The sequence below is a fragment of the Sciurus vulgaris genome (assembly GCF_902686455.1).
Source record: "Sciurus vulgaris genome assembly, chromosome: 4".
In the NCBI taxonomy this organism is placed as follows: Eukaryota; Metazoa; Chordata; class Mammalia; order Rodentia; family Sciuridae; genus Sciurus; species Sciurus vulgaris.
In genome coordinates, this window is record NC_136464.1 from 172,625,006 (window position 1) to 172,644,096 (window position 19,091).

Sequence of the window (19,091 nt, forward strand, 5' to 3'; positions counted from 1 at the left end):
TAGAGAAATGCAGATTGTGAGCTTCTCAGAGAACATGCTCCCAGAACTTCCTGAGAATAGCAAGCAGAAGTTAATTTTTCCCTGAAGGTGACTGCTGCTCTACAGATTTCAAATCACCTTTTTGGAAATTTGCTGGTCTGCAGGTCACTGAGATAAACCCAAATGCATTCTGATATGGTCTAATATGATATGAAAACCCTTTACAAATGTTAAGTTTCACTTGGGATATATTAATTATGCCTAATATGATAGCCAGCCTCCAAGATGGCACCAATGATCTCCATCTCCTGGTATTTGTGACCTCATGTAGCACCTTCTCACATTGAATACAAGTGCTCTGTGTAACAAACAGAAAATACACTTTGTGACTTTTAAGAGTACTTCATTATTACATGGTAGCTGTCTTTATCTCTTCATCACTCATTCTGGAGAAAGCTGGCTGCTGTGCTGTAAAGCTTTTAAGCAACACCAAAAGGTCTATGTGGCAATGGAGTAAAGTACTCCTCTAACAGAGAAAAGATGAGGCCTCCTGACAACTGGCAGGTAATGAGCCATCTTGGAAACTCAGCCTTCAGCTCCTTCAAGCCTTTAGATCATCTAAAGCAACTGAAGCCAAAATCTTGACTGCATCCTCAAGAGAGGCCCCAGGCCAGAAACAATTAGCCAAGTTGCTCCTGAATTCCTGAACCTCAGAAACAGGTAAGAACAAAAATGTTCACTGTTTTAAGCTGTTCACTTACAGGGCCATTTGCTATGCAATAATAAATTTATGCTTAGTAATGATTTCACAAAATATTTTGGCTCCTACTTCTTATCTAGATAGGTATATATTGCCTTAGAAATACAGGTGGTTGGCAGAACGAGCCGGCGGGTGAGTTAGGTTGCCTGCATCACAGAGGTAGCAGGTGGGCACCCAACCCGCCTGCCTTGTGGAGCTAGACGGCTGGCAGCCAGCCCAACCACAAGGCCAAGCACAGACGCCATCACTGAGGGACCCCACCTGATCCCTGCATCAGGGGCGGTGCCATCACCAGTCAGTCGCAGTCAAAGAGCGAGCTGGCAGGTGAGTCAGCTCGCCTGCACCACAAGGGTAGCAGGCGGGCACCCAACCCGCCTGCCTTGCGGAGCTATGCAGCCGGCAGCCAGCCTGCCCAACCACTAGGCCAAGCACAGACGCCATCACTGAGGGACCCCGCCTGGACCACAACACCAAGGTCTGTTGCCATCACAGAGCAAGCCAGCAGACCAGTCATCCCACCTGCATCGCGGAGCTAGCCAGAGGCTTCTTTATAGGCTTGTACAAGCATTTCCAATTATTCCTGAGGGCATGGCCATCATCATTGGAAGGACAGCTCCCTTCCTGAGACACCTACAGGAGGCTAGAGGACCTTTGACAAGACCCAGGAGTCAAGAAGAGGAGGTACTGAGAAACTCAGGACCAACTCAGAGCCACCGGGTGAGTCCCTCCCACTGGTCAGGCTCCCCGGATAGGGCAGTAGTCCCGAAAGACCCCTGGGAACATCACAGAGGAGGGCTTCCCAGTCCAGGTGGTAGTTCTGGACCAAAGGGAACTGCTCAGAGGAGAGCTGCCCAGTGAAACTTCCCCACTGAGTGAGTCCTCCCAGCTGGGTAAGGCTTTCCCACCAGGACAGTAGAAGCAGAGACACAGGCCCAGACCAGACGTGCCCCAGTCTGCAGTCTAGTCCCCCTTTGGCTGACATCAGTCAACAAGTGGAGGCGCCTTTGCCCACTGACAGGGAATATACCCCACCTGAAGGCCACCACCCCTAGAGGGGCAAATTCCTAGTGGACCACCGCATTATCAAGTTCCTCCAAGACTTCATGCTACTGAAGGCTAAGAGGTGAGTTATTGGAAATCTATGGAGACAATATTAGTCAATAGAGGAAATCTGCAATATCCCAGAGTTTCACTACTAGAGGGGTAGATACCTGAGCAATATGAGAAAACAAGGGAAGAAAATGTCCCAAACAAACCAAATGCTACATCAATAAAAATCCAATGACAGCATGGCAGAAGAAATGTCAGAAAGGGAGTTCAGAATGTACATAATTAAAATGATCAGGGAAGCAAACAAGGAGATAAAAGACCAAATGTAGGCATTAAATGATGAGATGAAAGAGCAAATGCAGGCATCGAATGATCGCACCAATCAACAGGTAAAAGAGCAAATGCAGGAAACAAAAGATCATTTCAATAAAGAGAGATATTGAAAAAAAAAAACAAACAAATCCTTGAAATGAAGGAAACAATAAACCAAGATAAAAACTCCATAGAAAGCATAACCAATAGGATAGAACACCTGAAAGACAGCACCTCAGACAATGAAGACAAAACATTTAATCTTGAAAACAAAGTTGAACAGACAGAGTAGATGGTAAGAAATCATGAACAGAATCTACGAGAATTATGGGATATCATGAAAAGACCAAATTTAAGAATTCTTGGGATTGAGAAAGGTACAGAGAAACAAACCAAAGGAATGAACAACCTATTCAATGAAATAATATCAGAAAATTTCCCAAATCTGAAGAATGAAATGGAAAATCAAGTACAAGAGGCTTATAGGACTCCAAATATGAAAAATTACAACAGACCCATACCAAGGCACATCATAATGAAAATACCTAACATACAAAATAAAGACAGAATTTTAAAGGCTGTGAGAGAAAAGAATCAAATTACATTCAGGGGGGAAACCAATAAGAATATCAGCAGATTTTTCAATCCAGACCTAAAAGCTAGAAGGGCCTGGAACAACATTTTTCAAGCTCTGAAAGGAAACGGATGCCAACCAAGAATCTTATACCCAGCAAAACTTACCTTCAGATTTGATGACAAAATAAAATCCTTCCATGATAAACAAAAGCTAAAAGAATTTACAAAAAGAAAGCCAGCATTACACAACATTCTCAGCAAAATATTCCATGAGGAAGAGATGAAAAACAATGATGCAAATCAGCAAAGGGAGGAACTACCCTAAAGAAATTGTCAAATAAAGGAGAAACCAAGTCGTGTCAAAAAAAAAAAAAAAAAAAAAGAGCCAAATGACTGGGAATACAAATCCTATCTCAATAATAACCCTGAATGTTAATGGCCTGAAGTCATCAATCAAAAGTCATAGATTGGAAGATTGGATTAAAAAGAAAGATCCAACAATTTGTGGCATGAAAGAGACTCATCTCACAAAAAGAGATTCCCACAGACTAAAGGTGAAAGGATGGGAGAAAACATACCATGCACATGGACACAGCAAAAAAACTGGAGTATCCATCCTCATATCAGATAATGTGGACTTCAAGCCAAAGTTAGTCAGAAGGGATAAAAAGGACATTTTATACTGCTTAAGGGAAGCATCAATCAGCAAGACATAACAATCATATATATCTATGCCCCAAACAGTGGCTCATCCACGTACATCAAACAAATCCTTCTCAATTCCAGAAATCAAATAGACTACAACACAATAATTTTTAACACACCTCTCACCACTGGGAAGATCCTCCAAACAAAAATTGAACAAAGAAACCACAGATCTCAATAACACAATCAATAATTTAGACTTAACGGACATTTACAGAATATACCATCCAACAAAGAGTGGATACACTTTCTTCTCAGCAGCACATGGATCCTTCTCTGAAACAGACCATATTCTATGCCACAAAGCTAATGTTAGCAAGTACAAGAAGATAGAGATACGACCTTGTATTCTACCAGATCATAATGGATTGAAATTAGAAATAAATGACAGAATGAAAACCAGAAACTACTCCAACACTTGGAGATTAAATAATTCGCTATTGTATGATGAATGGATAACAGAAGACATCAGGAAGGAAATTAAAAAATTCTTGGAGGTAAATGAGAACAAAGAAACATTGTATCAAAATCTCTGGGACACTATGAAAGCAGTACTTAGAGGAAAATTTATTTCATGGAGCGCATTCAATAAAAGAAGAAAAAAAATCAACAAATTAATGACCTAACACTGCAGCTCAAAGTCCTAGAAAAAGAAGAACAGAGCAACACCAAAAGTAGAAGACAGGAAACAGTTAAAATCAAAGCTGAAATCAACGAAATTGAAACCAAATAAACAATGGAAAAAAATGACAAATAGTTGGTTTTTTGAAAAAATAAACAAAATTGATAAACCCTTAGCCAAGCTAACAAAGAGAAGGAGAGAGAAAACCCAAATTAACAAAATTCGGAACGAACAAGGAAATATCACGACAGACATGATTAAAATACAAAACATAATTAGAAGTTGTTTTGCAAATCTATACTCCAACAAAATAGAAAATCTCAAAGATATCAACAGGGTTCTAGAGACATAAGAATTACCTAACCTGAACCAGGAGGACATACACAATTTAAATAGATCAATTTCAAGTAATGAAATAGAAGAAGTAATTGAAAGCCTACCAAAGAAAAGTCCGGGACTAGATGGATTCTCAGCCGAGTTCTACAAACCTTTAAAGAACAGCTCATTCCAATACTTCTCAAAGTATTTCATGAAATAGAAGAGGAGGGAACCCTCCCAAACTCATTCGATGAAGCCAATATCAACCTGATACCTAAACCAGACAGACACATGGAGGAAAGAAAATTTCAGACCAATATCTTTAATGAACATTGATGCAAAAATTCTCAACAAAATCTTTGCAAATTACATACAAAAATATATTAAAAAGATAGTGCACCATGAACAAGTGGGTTTTATCCCAGTGCTGCAAGGTTGGTTCAACATTCGGAAATCAATAAATGCAATTCACCTGATCAACAGACTTAAAGTCAAAAATCACATGATTATTTCGATAGATGCAGAAAAAGCATTTGAGGAGCATCCAAGATGGCGGACTAGAGGGAGGCTGCATTCCTTTTCACTCCATAACTCCGTTTCAAGCAGAGGATATCTGTTTCTTGATTCCTCACTGTCAGGCACCGATCATGTGCTATTTGCCTGCCTGTCGCCTGTCTATCGCCTGCCTTACACCTATCCATCACCCACCCCCTGAGGTTCACCTCCTGATCGTCTGACAACAGTCAGCAGACTGACCACGAACCACCAGTGGAGCACCAGCTGCCTGCTGTTGCCTGGAAGTTCACTGTTACAGTACCTGCAGGTTTGATTACACGTGGCTGTTGCCATTTTTGAGACAACAGCCAGGCCCCATAGGACCACTGGCCAGACTGACTGAGCCCCGTCTCCAGGATCCCTCAGCTCGACCAATCACTCCCTGCCTCTGGGGCCCTCACATCGACTGACTGCTCCCTGCTGTCAGGACCCCCAGACCAACTGACTGCACCCTATCACCAGGACCCCAGATCGACTGATTACACCCGGCCCACAACCACACCAAACACACCCGACCTCCAGGACCCCTGCCTGGCCAACCACATCCTGCCTCCAGGACCTCCTGCTGATCACATCTGCACCCTGAGCTGCAGCTCCTCAATTGCCAACACATTTGGAAACCAGAGCGGCCATCTTGGATAATCCTGGAAGCCATAGCTCTGATCTTTAGGTGGGGGCAAATCCCATCCTGAGATGCCTACTGGAGACTTGAAGCTCATTGTCAGGTACCTCTCATGCATCAGGCTACTGAACACTGGGAGGTTTCATTACTATATGACTGTTACACTGTAGATTTTCTTTTTTCTCCTTATTGAAAAAATGTAAGTTTTTATTTCTTTAATTTTCTTGCTCTCTTTTCCTTTTGTTTACCTGTTCCCTCAGAGTCTCTTTCTCCCGTTTTTGCATGCTAACATCCAATTTCTTTTGATTACACTCTCACCCTTTCTATTATCTAGAACTTCCGTATATTCTTTTCTTATCACATTAACAGCCACATTCTACATCCCTCTGCATCCTCTTTGTCCTCTATTAGAAACTGCAGACATTATTGCAAATCTGTTTGTGTCACTGAAGATAATATTTGAACACATTCTGTTTATTATGACAATATTGTTATTGTCCTCATAGGGGCTATTTGGTCTAGGATTGCATAGTGTCTGAATTGGGCACTGCTAATATTGATCTCCCCTTAAAGAAAAGGTTTTGGAAACCTATAGGGCAACTATAAGCCTATAGGGGGAAATCTGCAGTACCCCAGATCTTGCACTGCTAGAGGGGAAGATACACAAACAACATGAAAAAACAAGGGAATAAAATGATCCAAACAAATCTAGATTCTATATTAATAGAATCCAATGACAGTATGTTAGAAGATATGTCAGAAAAGGACTTCAGATTATACATAATTAAGATGATTCATGAAGCAAAGGATGAGATAAGAGAGCAAATGCAGGCAATGAATGATAATACCAACAAGCTGAAAGAGCAACTGCAGGAAGCAAAAGATCATTTCAACAATGAGAGATTCTCAAAAACAAACAAACAAACAAACAAACAAAAAACAAACAGAAATCCTTGAAATGAAGGAAACTATAAACCAAATAAAAAACTCAAAGGAAAGCATCACCAAAAGACTAGACCACTTGGAAGACAGAACCTCAGACAATGAAGACAAAATATTTAATCTTGAAAATAAAGTTGCCCAAACAGAGACGATGGTAAGAAATCATGAACAGAATCTCCAAGAACTATGGGACATCATGAAAAGACCAAATTTAAGAATTATTGGGATTGAGGAAGGCACAGAGATACAAACCAAAGGAATAAACAACCTATTCAATGAAATAATATCAGAAAATTTCCCAAACCTGAAGAATGAAATGGAAAATCAAATACAAGAGGCTTACAGAACACCAAATGCACAGAATCACAACAGATCCACACCAAGGCACATTATAATGAAAATGCCTAACATTCAAAATAAAGATAGGATTTTGAAGGCTGCAAGAGAAAAGCATCAGATTACATATAGGGGGAGACCAATACAGACAGCAGGCTTTCTACTTGTGAATTCTTTTAACTTTTGGTTATCATGGAAGGATTTTATTTCATCTTCAAATATGAAGGTTAGTTTTGCTGGGTATAGGATTCTTGATTGACAACCATGTTCTTTCAGAGCTTGAAATATGTTGTTCCAGGCCCTTCTAGCTTTTAGAGTCTGGGTTGAGAAGTCTGCTGCTATCAGTATTGATCCACAAGCAATCAACAAACATGAAAAAATGTTCACCATCTTTAGTAATAAGAGAAATGCAAATCAAAACTACACTAAGATTTCATCTCACCCCAATTAGAATGGCGATTATCAAGAATACTAGCAACAACAGGTGTTGGAGAGGATGTGGGGAGAAAGGTACACTCATACATTGCTGGTGGGGGCTGCAATATAGTGCAGTCACTCTGGAAAGAAATGTGGAGATTCCTTAGAAAACTTAGGATGGATTACCATTTGACCCAGCTATCCCACTCCTTGGCCTATACCCAAAGGACTTAAAATCAGCATACTACAGAGATACAGCCACATCAATGTTCATAGCTGCTCAATTCACAATAGCCAGATTGTGGAGCCAACCTAGATGCCCTTTGAATAATGAATGGATAAAGAAACTGTGGTATATATATACAATGGAATATTACTCAGCCATAAAGAATGATAAAATTATGGCATTTGCAGGCAAATGGATGAAATTGGAGAATATCATGCTAAGTGAGATAAGTCAATCTCAAAAAACCAAAGGAAAAATGATCTCGTTGATAAGTGGATGATGATACATAATGGGGGGTGGGAAGGGCTCATGTTAGTGTTCGAGTTAGGGTTAGGGATGGGGGCAAGAAAGGAGGAAGGACTGTATACAGGGAAAAGAGGGGTGGGAGGGGTGGGGGGAAGCGAAAAAATAACAGAATGAATCAAACAAATTACCCTATGTAAATTTATGATTACACAAATGGTACTCCTTTACTCCTTTACTCCATGTACAAACAGAGAAACAACATGTATCCCATTTGTTTACAATGAACAAAATACAGGTGGTTATTAAACAGTACTTTTAAATAAACACAGAAATGAATCCTCAAGTATATTTGTTTACAATGTTCTAATAATAAGAAAAGAAATTTAATTAAAGCTTAAAATATTTTTAAGACAAGGTTACTTAATTTTTCTTAAATATTAAGGCAGAAAGTACTGTCACCTTATGTAACCAAAGACTGCTATTACTAGCTACTACTGATAAAAAGCAGTCCTGGGATCATTAAGTTAGTAATAAGCTCTAATATTCTGTTTTAGTAATCTGTTCAAAATCACTATTAGACATGTATATATTGGTTCATAAAGAGTTCAAGAGAATAAATAGTTTATAGGTTATAGAAGATAGATAGGTTTATCTTCTTCTGGGTAAGGTTACCTGTTTTACAAGGATACTATATTCCTTAGTTTCTTTAGTGCTATGTTTTAATCAAGTTAAAATGTTAACACAAGGGGAAATAAAAATTTAATGAATGCTTTCATGCAATTGCAATAAAGTACAACTTTGGAGGAAGAACAGTAACTCACCATGTGCTTTAATGCATTAAAAAGCAGTTTTCTCCCAGATCGTGTATCAAAATCAGCAATAATCCACAGAGTGACTGCAGAGATTACATCATCAGCTGAAAGTTTCAAATAGTCAAGTAAAATTAATTCTTTCTAAAAATCAAACTAAGAAATGTTTTCCAACACAAGACAAAAATATTTATATTATTATTTCAGAAAAATGTGTTATGTGGACATATGTACAAACATTTAAAAGTGCTAGAAGAGTAGTTCATTGTATATTCTTTATATAAATGCAGATACAAAAAATTAAAAATTAAAAAAGAGAATAATCCCTAAGGGACAGATGTGTGAAATGCTTTTACCAATAGAGAAATTTTTTTATAGCTTTCATGATTCCAGGGTTGGCAAGTAAAACTGTCTTCTAGATACATTTATTTTAAAAATTGTTATTCATACCCCACATAATGTAAAAACAGTCAAGTTTGTTAATTCAGAAAATAGCTTATAATTACTGATTTCTAGCTATCGTTTACTTGGTCTAATTTGTATCTTTTTATCCTATCAATAGATGATATAATTCTCTTTTCAGAAAAACTTCAAAATTTCAAGTCCATAGGAAGAAACCATTTTTAATTCTTTTTTCACAGTTAAATGGGTATAATTCCATTCAGCATTGGTATATAACATCTGAAATGATAATTAAAACCTACAGAAAAATGAATCCTTTAGATTAGGTCACCAATTTAAAATAAAAATTTGCTGTGCCCCAAACTTACTCCTGAATAGATTTGAAGCTACAGTAATTACCACAGTCAATGCTATCTAACTGCAAAAATTGGCCTTGTTAATAAGAGAAACACACACACTCAATACAGCATTGATTCCCCTCTCAACCTTTAGAAACAAGAGTAGGGCACTAACACATTCTTTTCAAAGACAAATCCCAACACTGCCTTAATATCAGCACTTTCACCATATCAACTGTTAAGTTTCAAATTGCATTATTTCTTCATACATTTACATGAACACAAATAAAAAATAAGATTCTCATTATTCCTTTAATTGGCAGACAGTTAACAAAAAGCATTATCATAGGCTTAGTCAGATGCCCAGAGGCATTTTTAAAATACAACCCAGAATCTGATCAAGGACACAACATGTCATAATATGGAACTGTATTTTATTTGATGGATTTCTTATAGATATGTAACTTTATGTACATAAATCATGGAATCTGAAAGTAATCTAGGTGCCAATTTGGACTCAGTTTATGGCATTCTTAAAAACTGTGTAGACTTTGCTTTAAATCTCTGATATGTAAGTTCACCCCTTACAACAGTTTACTATCTTTACATCATTTCTATTGTTACAAAGCTACTTCTTATATACTGAAACACGAGTCAGCATTCTTTTATCTTTTACTTATTAACTCTCATTTTTATTTCCAAAGCAAAGCAGGTCAAAAAACAAAACAAACTCCCCAAAACAACCACCACTACCACCACCACCACCACCACCACCAACAACAACAAAAACCCCTGCACTAATCACCTTCGCCTATTTGAATAATTAATTATACACTAATAAATCTGTCATCTCACTGCAGACTTCTTTGTTTAAGCCAAATAAATCCTTATTTCCAAAAATGTTACTGTTCTGGTCTCTCATTTTCTGGTTGTGATCCGAAACTAAGCAAAACATCCAGATTTTGGTTAACTGCAGTGCAGAAAACTATATTCCCCTGTATCTGGAAGCTGCACCTTTATTCATGTATTTTATCAGTTTACATAGCTATGAAAAAGTTTTATCACTTTCTTAAAAAGGTGAAAATGGAACAGTTTACTTTAAAACAAGGCAAAAAGACAAGATGAATGTCTATTGCATCTATGCTTAAGTTAGGATAAGAGGCACAATTTTCCCAGCATAATCCTTCTTTTGTAACAAATTATAAAGTAACAAATTGAACCATGTTCTCCAGTCAATAACACCAACATAATAAAGTAACAAAATGCTAAGTTTTCATTACTTTATGAATAAATTCCATAAAATAAGCTTATTACCTTCTTGGGTTAAATAAACCATGTTCTCTGCAATCACAGCACTCTTATCTTGTGAATCCAAGAAAAAGTAAGTAGAGAAATCTTCAATATCAGTAGTTACTGAAAAATTTCATATTAAATGATCAATAACAAATTAATAAAATATTCACAGTAAGCATTTTTAGAATAGTATGTGGAGGGTTATTTTACCTGATGAAGATATTAAATTAAGATACTGAGGATTAGTGTGCAAAATCAAGGAATTTATACGGGGTACAACATTATTCTTATCCATTAGGAAATCTACTGCATTCATTTGATCATTCAATGTGCCCTAAGACAAAAAAAAAATGTTTAAAAAATAAGCAATTTTTATGTATTTATAAAATTATGCAAATAATCTGAAGATTAGTCTGAAATAAATCAATAAATAGCATACAACTTGGAATTACTATTAAATTTTCTTGTAAAAACTAGAATTTAAATTAATGAATTTTAAGATGTAATTATGTACAAGAAATTTTTTAATCACTGAAATTATAAGAATGAAAATTTCTACAGTTAACTTGTACCATTACCAATTTTAATTAGAAAATATCATTTATGTAGTTCCTCAAAATGTTTACTTACCATAAAAACATCTCTTTGTAAATATACACATGCATCCATCATTCTGTGAAGAACAGCCATTTCTAGTTCTTTAATATTCATCTCTTCATGGTTAAAGGGTTCACCATTATAAAGAGCTTGAGGTAAAGGACCCAAGCCAGTCATCTTATAAAAGTTTGCACCTGCCTGTTCATTGACAAACATCAGTGTCAAGAATATGACTGTTTGAAATAGAAAACAAGGAAAAGGGACATTGCCATATTTTTATAGAAATGTTTTCATAGGAAAAAAAAAGTCAGTTTTACTAATTTCCTGTGTCCTTTTCAAATAGTATGCAAAGGAAAGTCATTTACCTGCACAGAGCAGGAGTCAGGAAACTTTTCCTGTAAAAGGTCAGACAATATTTTAACCTTTGCGAACCATCTGATCTGTCAAAATAACTTGCCTTTGATGTTACAGTGTATAAGCAGTAACAGACAACACATGAAAAAATAAGCATGACTGTGCCCTCAAAACACTTTACAAAAACAAGCAGCGAGGGGCTGGGGTTGTGGCTCAGAGGTAGAGTGCTTGCCTAGCAAGTGTGAGGCACTGGGTTCGATTCTCAGCACCACATATAAATAAATAAAATAAAGGTCTATCAACAGCTAAAAAAATAAAAGAAAAAAGCAGTGAGGCATGCTGATCTTCAAAAGAGACAGTAACATTTATTTGTAACAAAACTTACGTGCATTAACCTAATTTATTTTTACATTCATTCACTCAATAAACATTTATTAGATCATGCCACCAGCAACTGGGATAGACCCAGTTAAAACAGAGCTCAAAGTCTTCCCTACAGGTTTCAATACCAATGGCAAAAGTTACATCAAGGTTCCAAGAAGGTCCAGAAAAGCAGCATCTAACCAAGCTTGAAAATGAAAAGTTATCACAAAAGACTTCTGTAGGTAAGTGACACTGAAAGCTTTAAGGGGTGAACAAGTTTGGAAGATAAAACGGAGAAATATATTCCAAGAAAAAGACAGCACAACAGGACTAGAAGGGAGTGAGAATAGGGCATATTTAGGCAATGGCAAGTGAATATAGGTGTGATATGAGAGGGAAGAGCTATTGGATAATGCAATCAGAGACCAGATCGTGAAGGTCCTCAATAGTCAGATTTATTTTACAAATGATTAAGTCATTCAACTTATTTAATATTCAATATTAAATATTATGATTATTATTATAGTCAGCATTCTCAAAGAATAGTCTAAGAAGCTACAAGTTGAATATTCCTTATCAGAAATCAGAAACAGAAGTATTCTGATTTTGGAATATCTTCATAAACTTTACCAATTGAGCATCCTTAATCCAAAAACCTGAACTTATAGAAATTCACAAAACTCAGAATATTTGTGAATAAGTTTCAGACGTTGGAGCACTTCAGAGATCAGATTAGAGATGCTCAACTTGTACTATTACATCCATTTTACACATGATAAAACAGATACAGAGAGATTAAATCACTTCCATTTGCCAAAGCTACTGTATTTTAGAACCAGAATTTGTATTCATGTCTGTCTAACCAACAGTCTAAACTGTTAACCACAGTACTATACTCCCCTTCTGAATTTGCTAGCCACCTGCTATGCACTGGGCTTATGAATTTATATAAAAGTCATGTAAACTCTATCCTAAAAAACTTATAGTTTAATAGAGGAAGAGATGAATACATTAAAAACAAGTGTGAATATGTATCTAGGAGTATCAATGGGTTATTGTTAATGCTATCCAGGAATGGAGTTTGTGGTAAACATGATAGATTTGATTATTTTAAAAAGAACACAATAGCAACAATGTACAGGAGGATCATACACTAGAGATTGGGTTGGAAGCTACTGCAGTATGGGAAAGAAAATAGCAAGAGCCAGAACAAAAATTAGTGGCAATAAATGGGTAAGGAGATAATGATGAAATATGAAATATTTAATAGGTGGAACTGACCCAACTTAATGACCTAGTTTTTTGGATGATATGAGGGAAAGTATGTAGTTTAGGATGATACAGGATTTCAGCATAAGTGGTCTAGGGGAATGGTGATGCTATCTACCCTCTATGATAAGGCATAAAGAAGGAAAGTAAGTTTGAGGTAATAAGGAGGATGATGGGCTTTATTTTAGATGCTTGGGGAAAAACATTTAGGTTAGTTGGTTGCATGGGTTTGGACCTTAAGAAAGATGTCGCTGATAGAAATACAAGTCCTTTTTCTGATCCTACTCCATGACTTCCAATTAGGCAACCTATCCATTCAAAAGCTTTAATTACCACAAAATAAGCCAGTAATAAATTTTGTACTTTCAGTCCACACCTTACTTCTGAGCCTCAGATACTATCCAAGTTTTTATTTCACATCTCTGTTGGAAGTCTCACAGGGACCTCAAGTATCTACAAATCTGTTTCTCCTTCTCCACTCCTTTCCATCTTGGTAACAGCATCATATCTCTTCAGGACAGCTATTCAAATGAACCTTGGGAACCATTCTTAATAATTTCTCAACTTCTCTCTAACCTACTCAATCCAGCAGCAGGCCCTGGATTATACATGCTAAATAACTTGAACATGTCCATATTCTTCTGCCTCTAATCCCTCCAAGGTTTACTTCCCCACCTTATTATGACTCTCTTCTGTGTTTCTTAATCTGTATCATCTGTACACTCCTACCCTTCAACATGCATACTCAACAATGGAGAAAGTTCTTTCAAACAAATGCAGGCCACTGTCACTTCACTGTGACATCTGTGACTGATAGCTTTCATGGTTTTCACTGTTGCCAAGGTCTTCTACTGTTTTGAGTGTACATTAAACACAGCTGGGTAACTCAATTCATGTGTTTCACATCTCAGGATTCAACCAAATGCAGATCTAAAACATTGTGCCTATACTGAAAATGTACACTTTTTATTCTTGTCATTACTCTCTAATACAGTATAACAATTTACATATTATTAATATTATATTAGATAATGTAAGTAACGTACAGGTAAAGTATATGGAAGGATTGTTGCAGGGTATATGAAACTAGTATTCCATTTTATGTAATTGATTTGGATGTCCATGAATTTTGGTATCCATGGGGGATCCTGAAACCAATTCCCCATGGATACCAAGGGTCAACTTATTGTTTATAATACACTGTACAACTGTGTCCCTTGTCTACCTTCTCCAGCTTATCTTCTGAATATTCCCTCATACACAAATGCAACACACATCTGCAATCTATATAGTAGCAACACCAGCTTCTCTTAGTTCCCTCACAACTCCGGACCTCCTAACATTTCTGTCTGGAATGTAAATCTCTTACCACTTACTTATACTCTTGTCCAACTCTTTTCTCTTGCTCATGGACTCAGCTTAAACATCACTTATTCTAAAGAATATTCCTTAGCCTTAGCTCTTAAGACTGTTTCTTTCATCTGATGTATTGCACATTTGGTGGGGTTCTTCCAATGAAGTCATATCCATCAATTTAAAAAATTCTTTGTGCTATTTCTATTTTCTCTTTGTGAATTTACGTTGCTGCCTTTGTTTTTTCTGTTCTTTCAGAATCATCTGGCTCAGTCTCAATTATTTACCTTTTATTTAAATTGACAAAAATTGTATGCTTATGGTATAAAATATGATGTTTTGACAAGTATATATTGTGGAATGGCTAATTAATAAATGCATTCTTCACATACTTACCATTTGTTTTTGTGGTGAGAGCGACTTAAAAGCTTTTTAAGTAATTTTTCAAGTACACATTATTGATATCCATTATAGTTACCATAATGTATAACAGATTTCTTAAACCTATTCCTCTGGTCTAATTGAAATTTCATTTCCTTTGACCAATCCTCTCACCCTCTAGTAAAATGGTAAACACCATTTTACTCTCTGTTCCTGTGAGTTCCACTGCTTGAGGTTCCGTGTATAAGATCATGGGATAGTTGTCTGTGTGCCTGGTTAATTTTATTTAACATAGTGTCTCAATTTACCTTTCTTTCTTCATCATATTCAGAATGAATTCCCAAAATATCCCAAACATCAGCCTGAGGATATTCATTTTGTAGAACGCTCTTCACATTGTCCACAGTGAGTATATTTTGATCCTTCACTTTTTCGTACATCTGTGGAAAAAAATAATGAATTTTTCTTTTTATAGTAATTAAATGATTTTAAAAAGATATATATGAAATATTTTTAAATGATTTACTTCAGAAATGGTTTATTTACATTCCTGATTGCTCTTCAGAAAATATCTTGACTAAATTTTCTTTGTACCTACATTCTTCCCCAAGTGTCAAATGTTCTAAACGCATGTGCAGAATGCACACTGGTAGTTCTAATTTTTTCTCCTCATTTCTCCCTTTAATAAGTAGTGTTAGATCCTTTACTCTGACTCAACTGCTGTTCTAGGCATGAAAAAAGAACACCAACTTCCTCCAGGAGAGAAGGCAAATCTAAGCTGAAATGTGAACATGAACACTGAGTTAGTAAGGGTGGTTGATCCCATTGCTTTTGGCCTGTGGTGAGGCAGTATATCATGGCAGGAGCATAAGGGTAAGGAAGCCCATTCACCTCATAGCAGCCAGAAATGAAGAGATACTGGAAGGGGCCAGATCCCCAATTTCCCTTCAAGGGTATGCCTGCAATGACCTAAGACCTCCCCCTATGCCCAAACTTTTAGGCCCACATGCTGGGGACTAAGCCTTTACAACACATGGACTTTAGGGGACATCCCGGATCCAAACCCACAACATACTACCTTTTCCATAATTCTGTATCACATTACAGTAATTACCATACATTTTTATTACAATTTTAGTCTTTATAGTTCTTCTCACTCCTGACGAAGCAATTTGCTCATGGAAAGCAATCAAAAATGTTTTAAAAGAGATTTTATAACTCATGTATTTTCTTAAAACTTGTTTTTCGTTAAAATTATTCTAAATTAGAGAAGTTAAATCATCTTAAGGACACACTTGGCTCAATGTGATTTTTCTATGGAATTTTAAGAAGCCAAAATTATGATGGCACAAACAGAAAAATTTTTTTAGTTGTCAACTGACTTTTATTTATTTATATACAGTGCTGAGAATCAAATCCAGTGCTTCACATATGCTAGGTAAGTACGTTACCACTGAACCATAACCCTAGCCCATAAGAAACAGAAAATTTGAGTTGACTACCAAGATTCTCACATGTCAGTGGAGCCTCTATTTCTTCCTCATTTATTTCCCTCCTCTTCCTCCTAGTTAAGTGTAACATATAAGCTGTACCACCCATTTAATTGTTCTCTCATGCTTTGTATGAAACCTATGGTTTCAAGTGTAATTTGGCTTTCCGAAAGATTATAACAGCACTTTGCTTAACATCATAGCAGATAATTCAAAAGGCAAGTGATATGCCATCAGCTTCAAATTAATATCCAATAAAAATGCTTACAAAATAGATATTTGATATTGGTAATTAAGATTACTTATGTAAAGATAATTTATAAATGTCTTCAAGATCCTCGATTTTGAATATCATATAGAAGCTTGTATAATGAAATAGTTGGCTCTTAAATCTTACATTTTACATCTTAAAAGATGTAAGTCAATTTGATTACATCCTTTACAATCTCTTAGTTGGTAAGTTAGTAAAATTAATAAGATATAAAACTGACACACATTTCATGGCAGCATTTTATAAACTATACTACAAAATAATTGACATGTAGATAGTTTCTATGTTGTAGGACAGTGAAGTAATGAGGTACTTAGTGATTTCTCTGGGAGCTGCAGGAGTAGGGTAGGAAATGTATACACTTTAGAAATTTCCATTTGAAGAAGAGTCATTGCTTATTATAAAACTGGTTGACAAGCTAATGACCAATGAATATTAAAATTAATACAAATTATTTTCAAGCTATAAATTGACTCTTCTTAATAATACTGCTTTTTAATGCATTTATTTTTCCACGATGAGCTGTAATAATTTTAAGGCCTCAATAAAGAAATAATCTATTATGCTATTCTTTCCTTATCAGGCTCATACCAATTTATGACTTTTCTTATACAATCTCTTTGGCAGACTCAGCATCAATCTTCCCTTTTTCACAAAATTTGCTGTTACTAAGTAATCTCTTCCTACTTAGAAATTGTCTAGAAGTATCAATATACTTTATCACATAGAATATTTATCTTTGCAATAATCTCTACATTAACGATTTTATTCAGAAACTAGTTCAATAATTCCTCAAATAATCATTTTTTATTATATTTTCCTCTAATATATATAAAAATTTTAAAGGCTAGGTAAACTTAAGAAAATTAATATATTTTGGCAGAGCCTCAGTTACCTAATTTATGTACAATATTTTTATGTACCTAATTTATTACAATATTATGTACTTCCACAGAGAGTTGCAGGAATTAAATTTATCATCTGTATTAATTCTCAGTTTTCATGAATTTGAAGTGTTCTAATAATTATACTAATGTAAGAAAAGTATACATTCTAAAGAATTTTTATTTGGTGCATTAACTCACAAGTACTATGGAATAAAATGCTTCTGATAAACCACTTTCTTCTGCGATATAGCTGAAAGCTCTCCAGAGAGCAACTCCAGCATCATTTGTTCCATCAACTTCATCATCTGTATTAAGAATGAACACAAAGCCAATTCTGGGAAAACAAGATGAATAAGCAATGTCACAACTACCTCTTGAACTAAAATAAACTACTTTTTAAAAATTTTGGGCTATAACCTCTAAATGGAAGAAATGCATTAGCAGATAAGGGAAAAAGGAATATTATTGGAAAAGTCTGATTGTCATGTCTACCACCCAAATTCCCAAAGCTACTGAACTCCTGTAAAATGTCAGATGCTCTGCTGGCGGCATCAAAAGACACTTTTCTCCTGGTAAAATAAAAGGTAAATATATTCAACACAATTGCACAAAGATGATCAGATTATTCTCTTGGGAAGGTAACAAGGTAAATGAGATTATTAGGTAGCTTCGATTAAAAGAGTCTATTGTAAGAGTATATCACACTTCACAACAAAGCCATGCTGTGCCAGGCATGGGAGCTACCTGTTGTTTTGAATTCCACATTAATATTCTGTGTAACATATTGTAAACATCACTGGATATCCTTCAACTGACAGTCTAATAACATAAAATTACAATTACCGAAGAGGAACTTCATTGTAATAGAAAAGTTCAGCAACTTTTATAAAATCCAAGGTATATTCTTGAGCAGGATCAATAAACAGAACCTACAAGGAAGAAATTATATAATCACTATTTTAATACTTCTGAATTTCCAAAAATTTCAAATTAAGTCTGATTTTTGTAGCCTAAAGTATGAAATTCAAAGTGTAACTGTTAAAGAAATTTCTAGCAATTCGAAAGAATTTTGAGGAATATATAAGAATTTCACCATTTATGAAATATTTCTAAATCTTCACATCCAAATATAATTACATATGGAATTAATTATGAGATTACTCATATTTTTTGGAAGTACAACATACAGATTTCATATGAAGTCATACCTTATTCCAAACATTCACAGATTTTGAGAAACAATTAAAAAAAATCAGAAATTAAATTTCTACAAAAAATAGCATTAACATATCTTCCTGCTCAAGATTCTTATGGGAAATAAGATATTCACTTCCTATGTAAAAATCCAAGGGTAGAGCCCTAAGGTTTTTTTCCCCATGTTTCAAAGTTCCAATAAGGATGAACCTATATGCATAGATCAAGACATGGTATTTATATATTTTTCTCTAAAACAGACTAAACTTTAATCATTAGTGCTTTGTAATATAAGAAAAATTCTATCATATTCCTTTGAGCAAATGTAACAATATTTCTAAATAAAACTTCATGAGGACTAAATAAGAGGCAGATTATGTGACATTATTAGCTTTGGATACCCAGTCAGCCACACCAAGCCTGT

The 19,091-nt window shown here is 35.6% G+C and overlaps 1 protein-coding gene across 4 annotated transcripts in view; it reads right to left on the reverse strand.

The window, feature by feature from the left end:
- The window catches only part of UGGT2 (UDP-glucose glycoprotein glucosyltransferase 2), a 212,494-nt gene that overhangs the window by 133,579 nt on the left and 59,824 nt on the right, over positions 1–19,091 (reverse strand). For 3 of the 4 annotated variants that reach the window (XM_079137704.1, XM_079137707.1, XM_079137706.1), the window contains 7 exons: positions 18,317–18,402; positions 17,672–17,807; positions 15,134–15,265; positions 11,139–11,303; positions 10,719–10,842; positions 10,530–10,628; positions 8,488–8,582 (listed from right to left, as the gene is read on the reverse strand). In XM_079137704.1, the coding sequence (XP_078993830.1) occupies positions 8,488–8,582; positions 10,530–10,628; positions 10,719–10,842; positions 11,139–11,303; positions 15,134–15,265; positions 17,672–17,807; positions 18,317–18,402 (837 nt within the window). The remainder of the gene's footprint in view (positions 1–8,487; positions 8,583–10,529; positions 10,629–10,718; positions 10,843–11,138; positions 11,304–15,133; positions 15,266–17,671; positions 17,808–18,316; positions 18,403–19,091) is intronic. The other variant, XM_079137705.1, reaches the window with a different exon arrangement.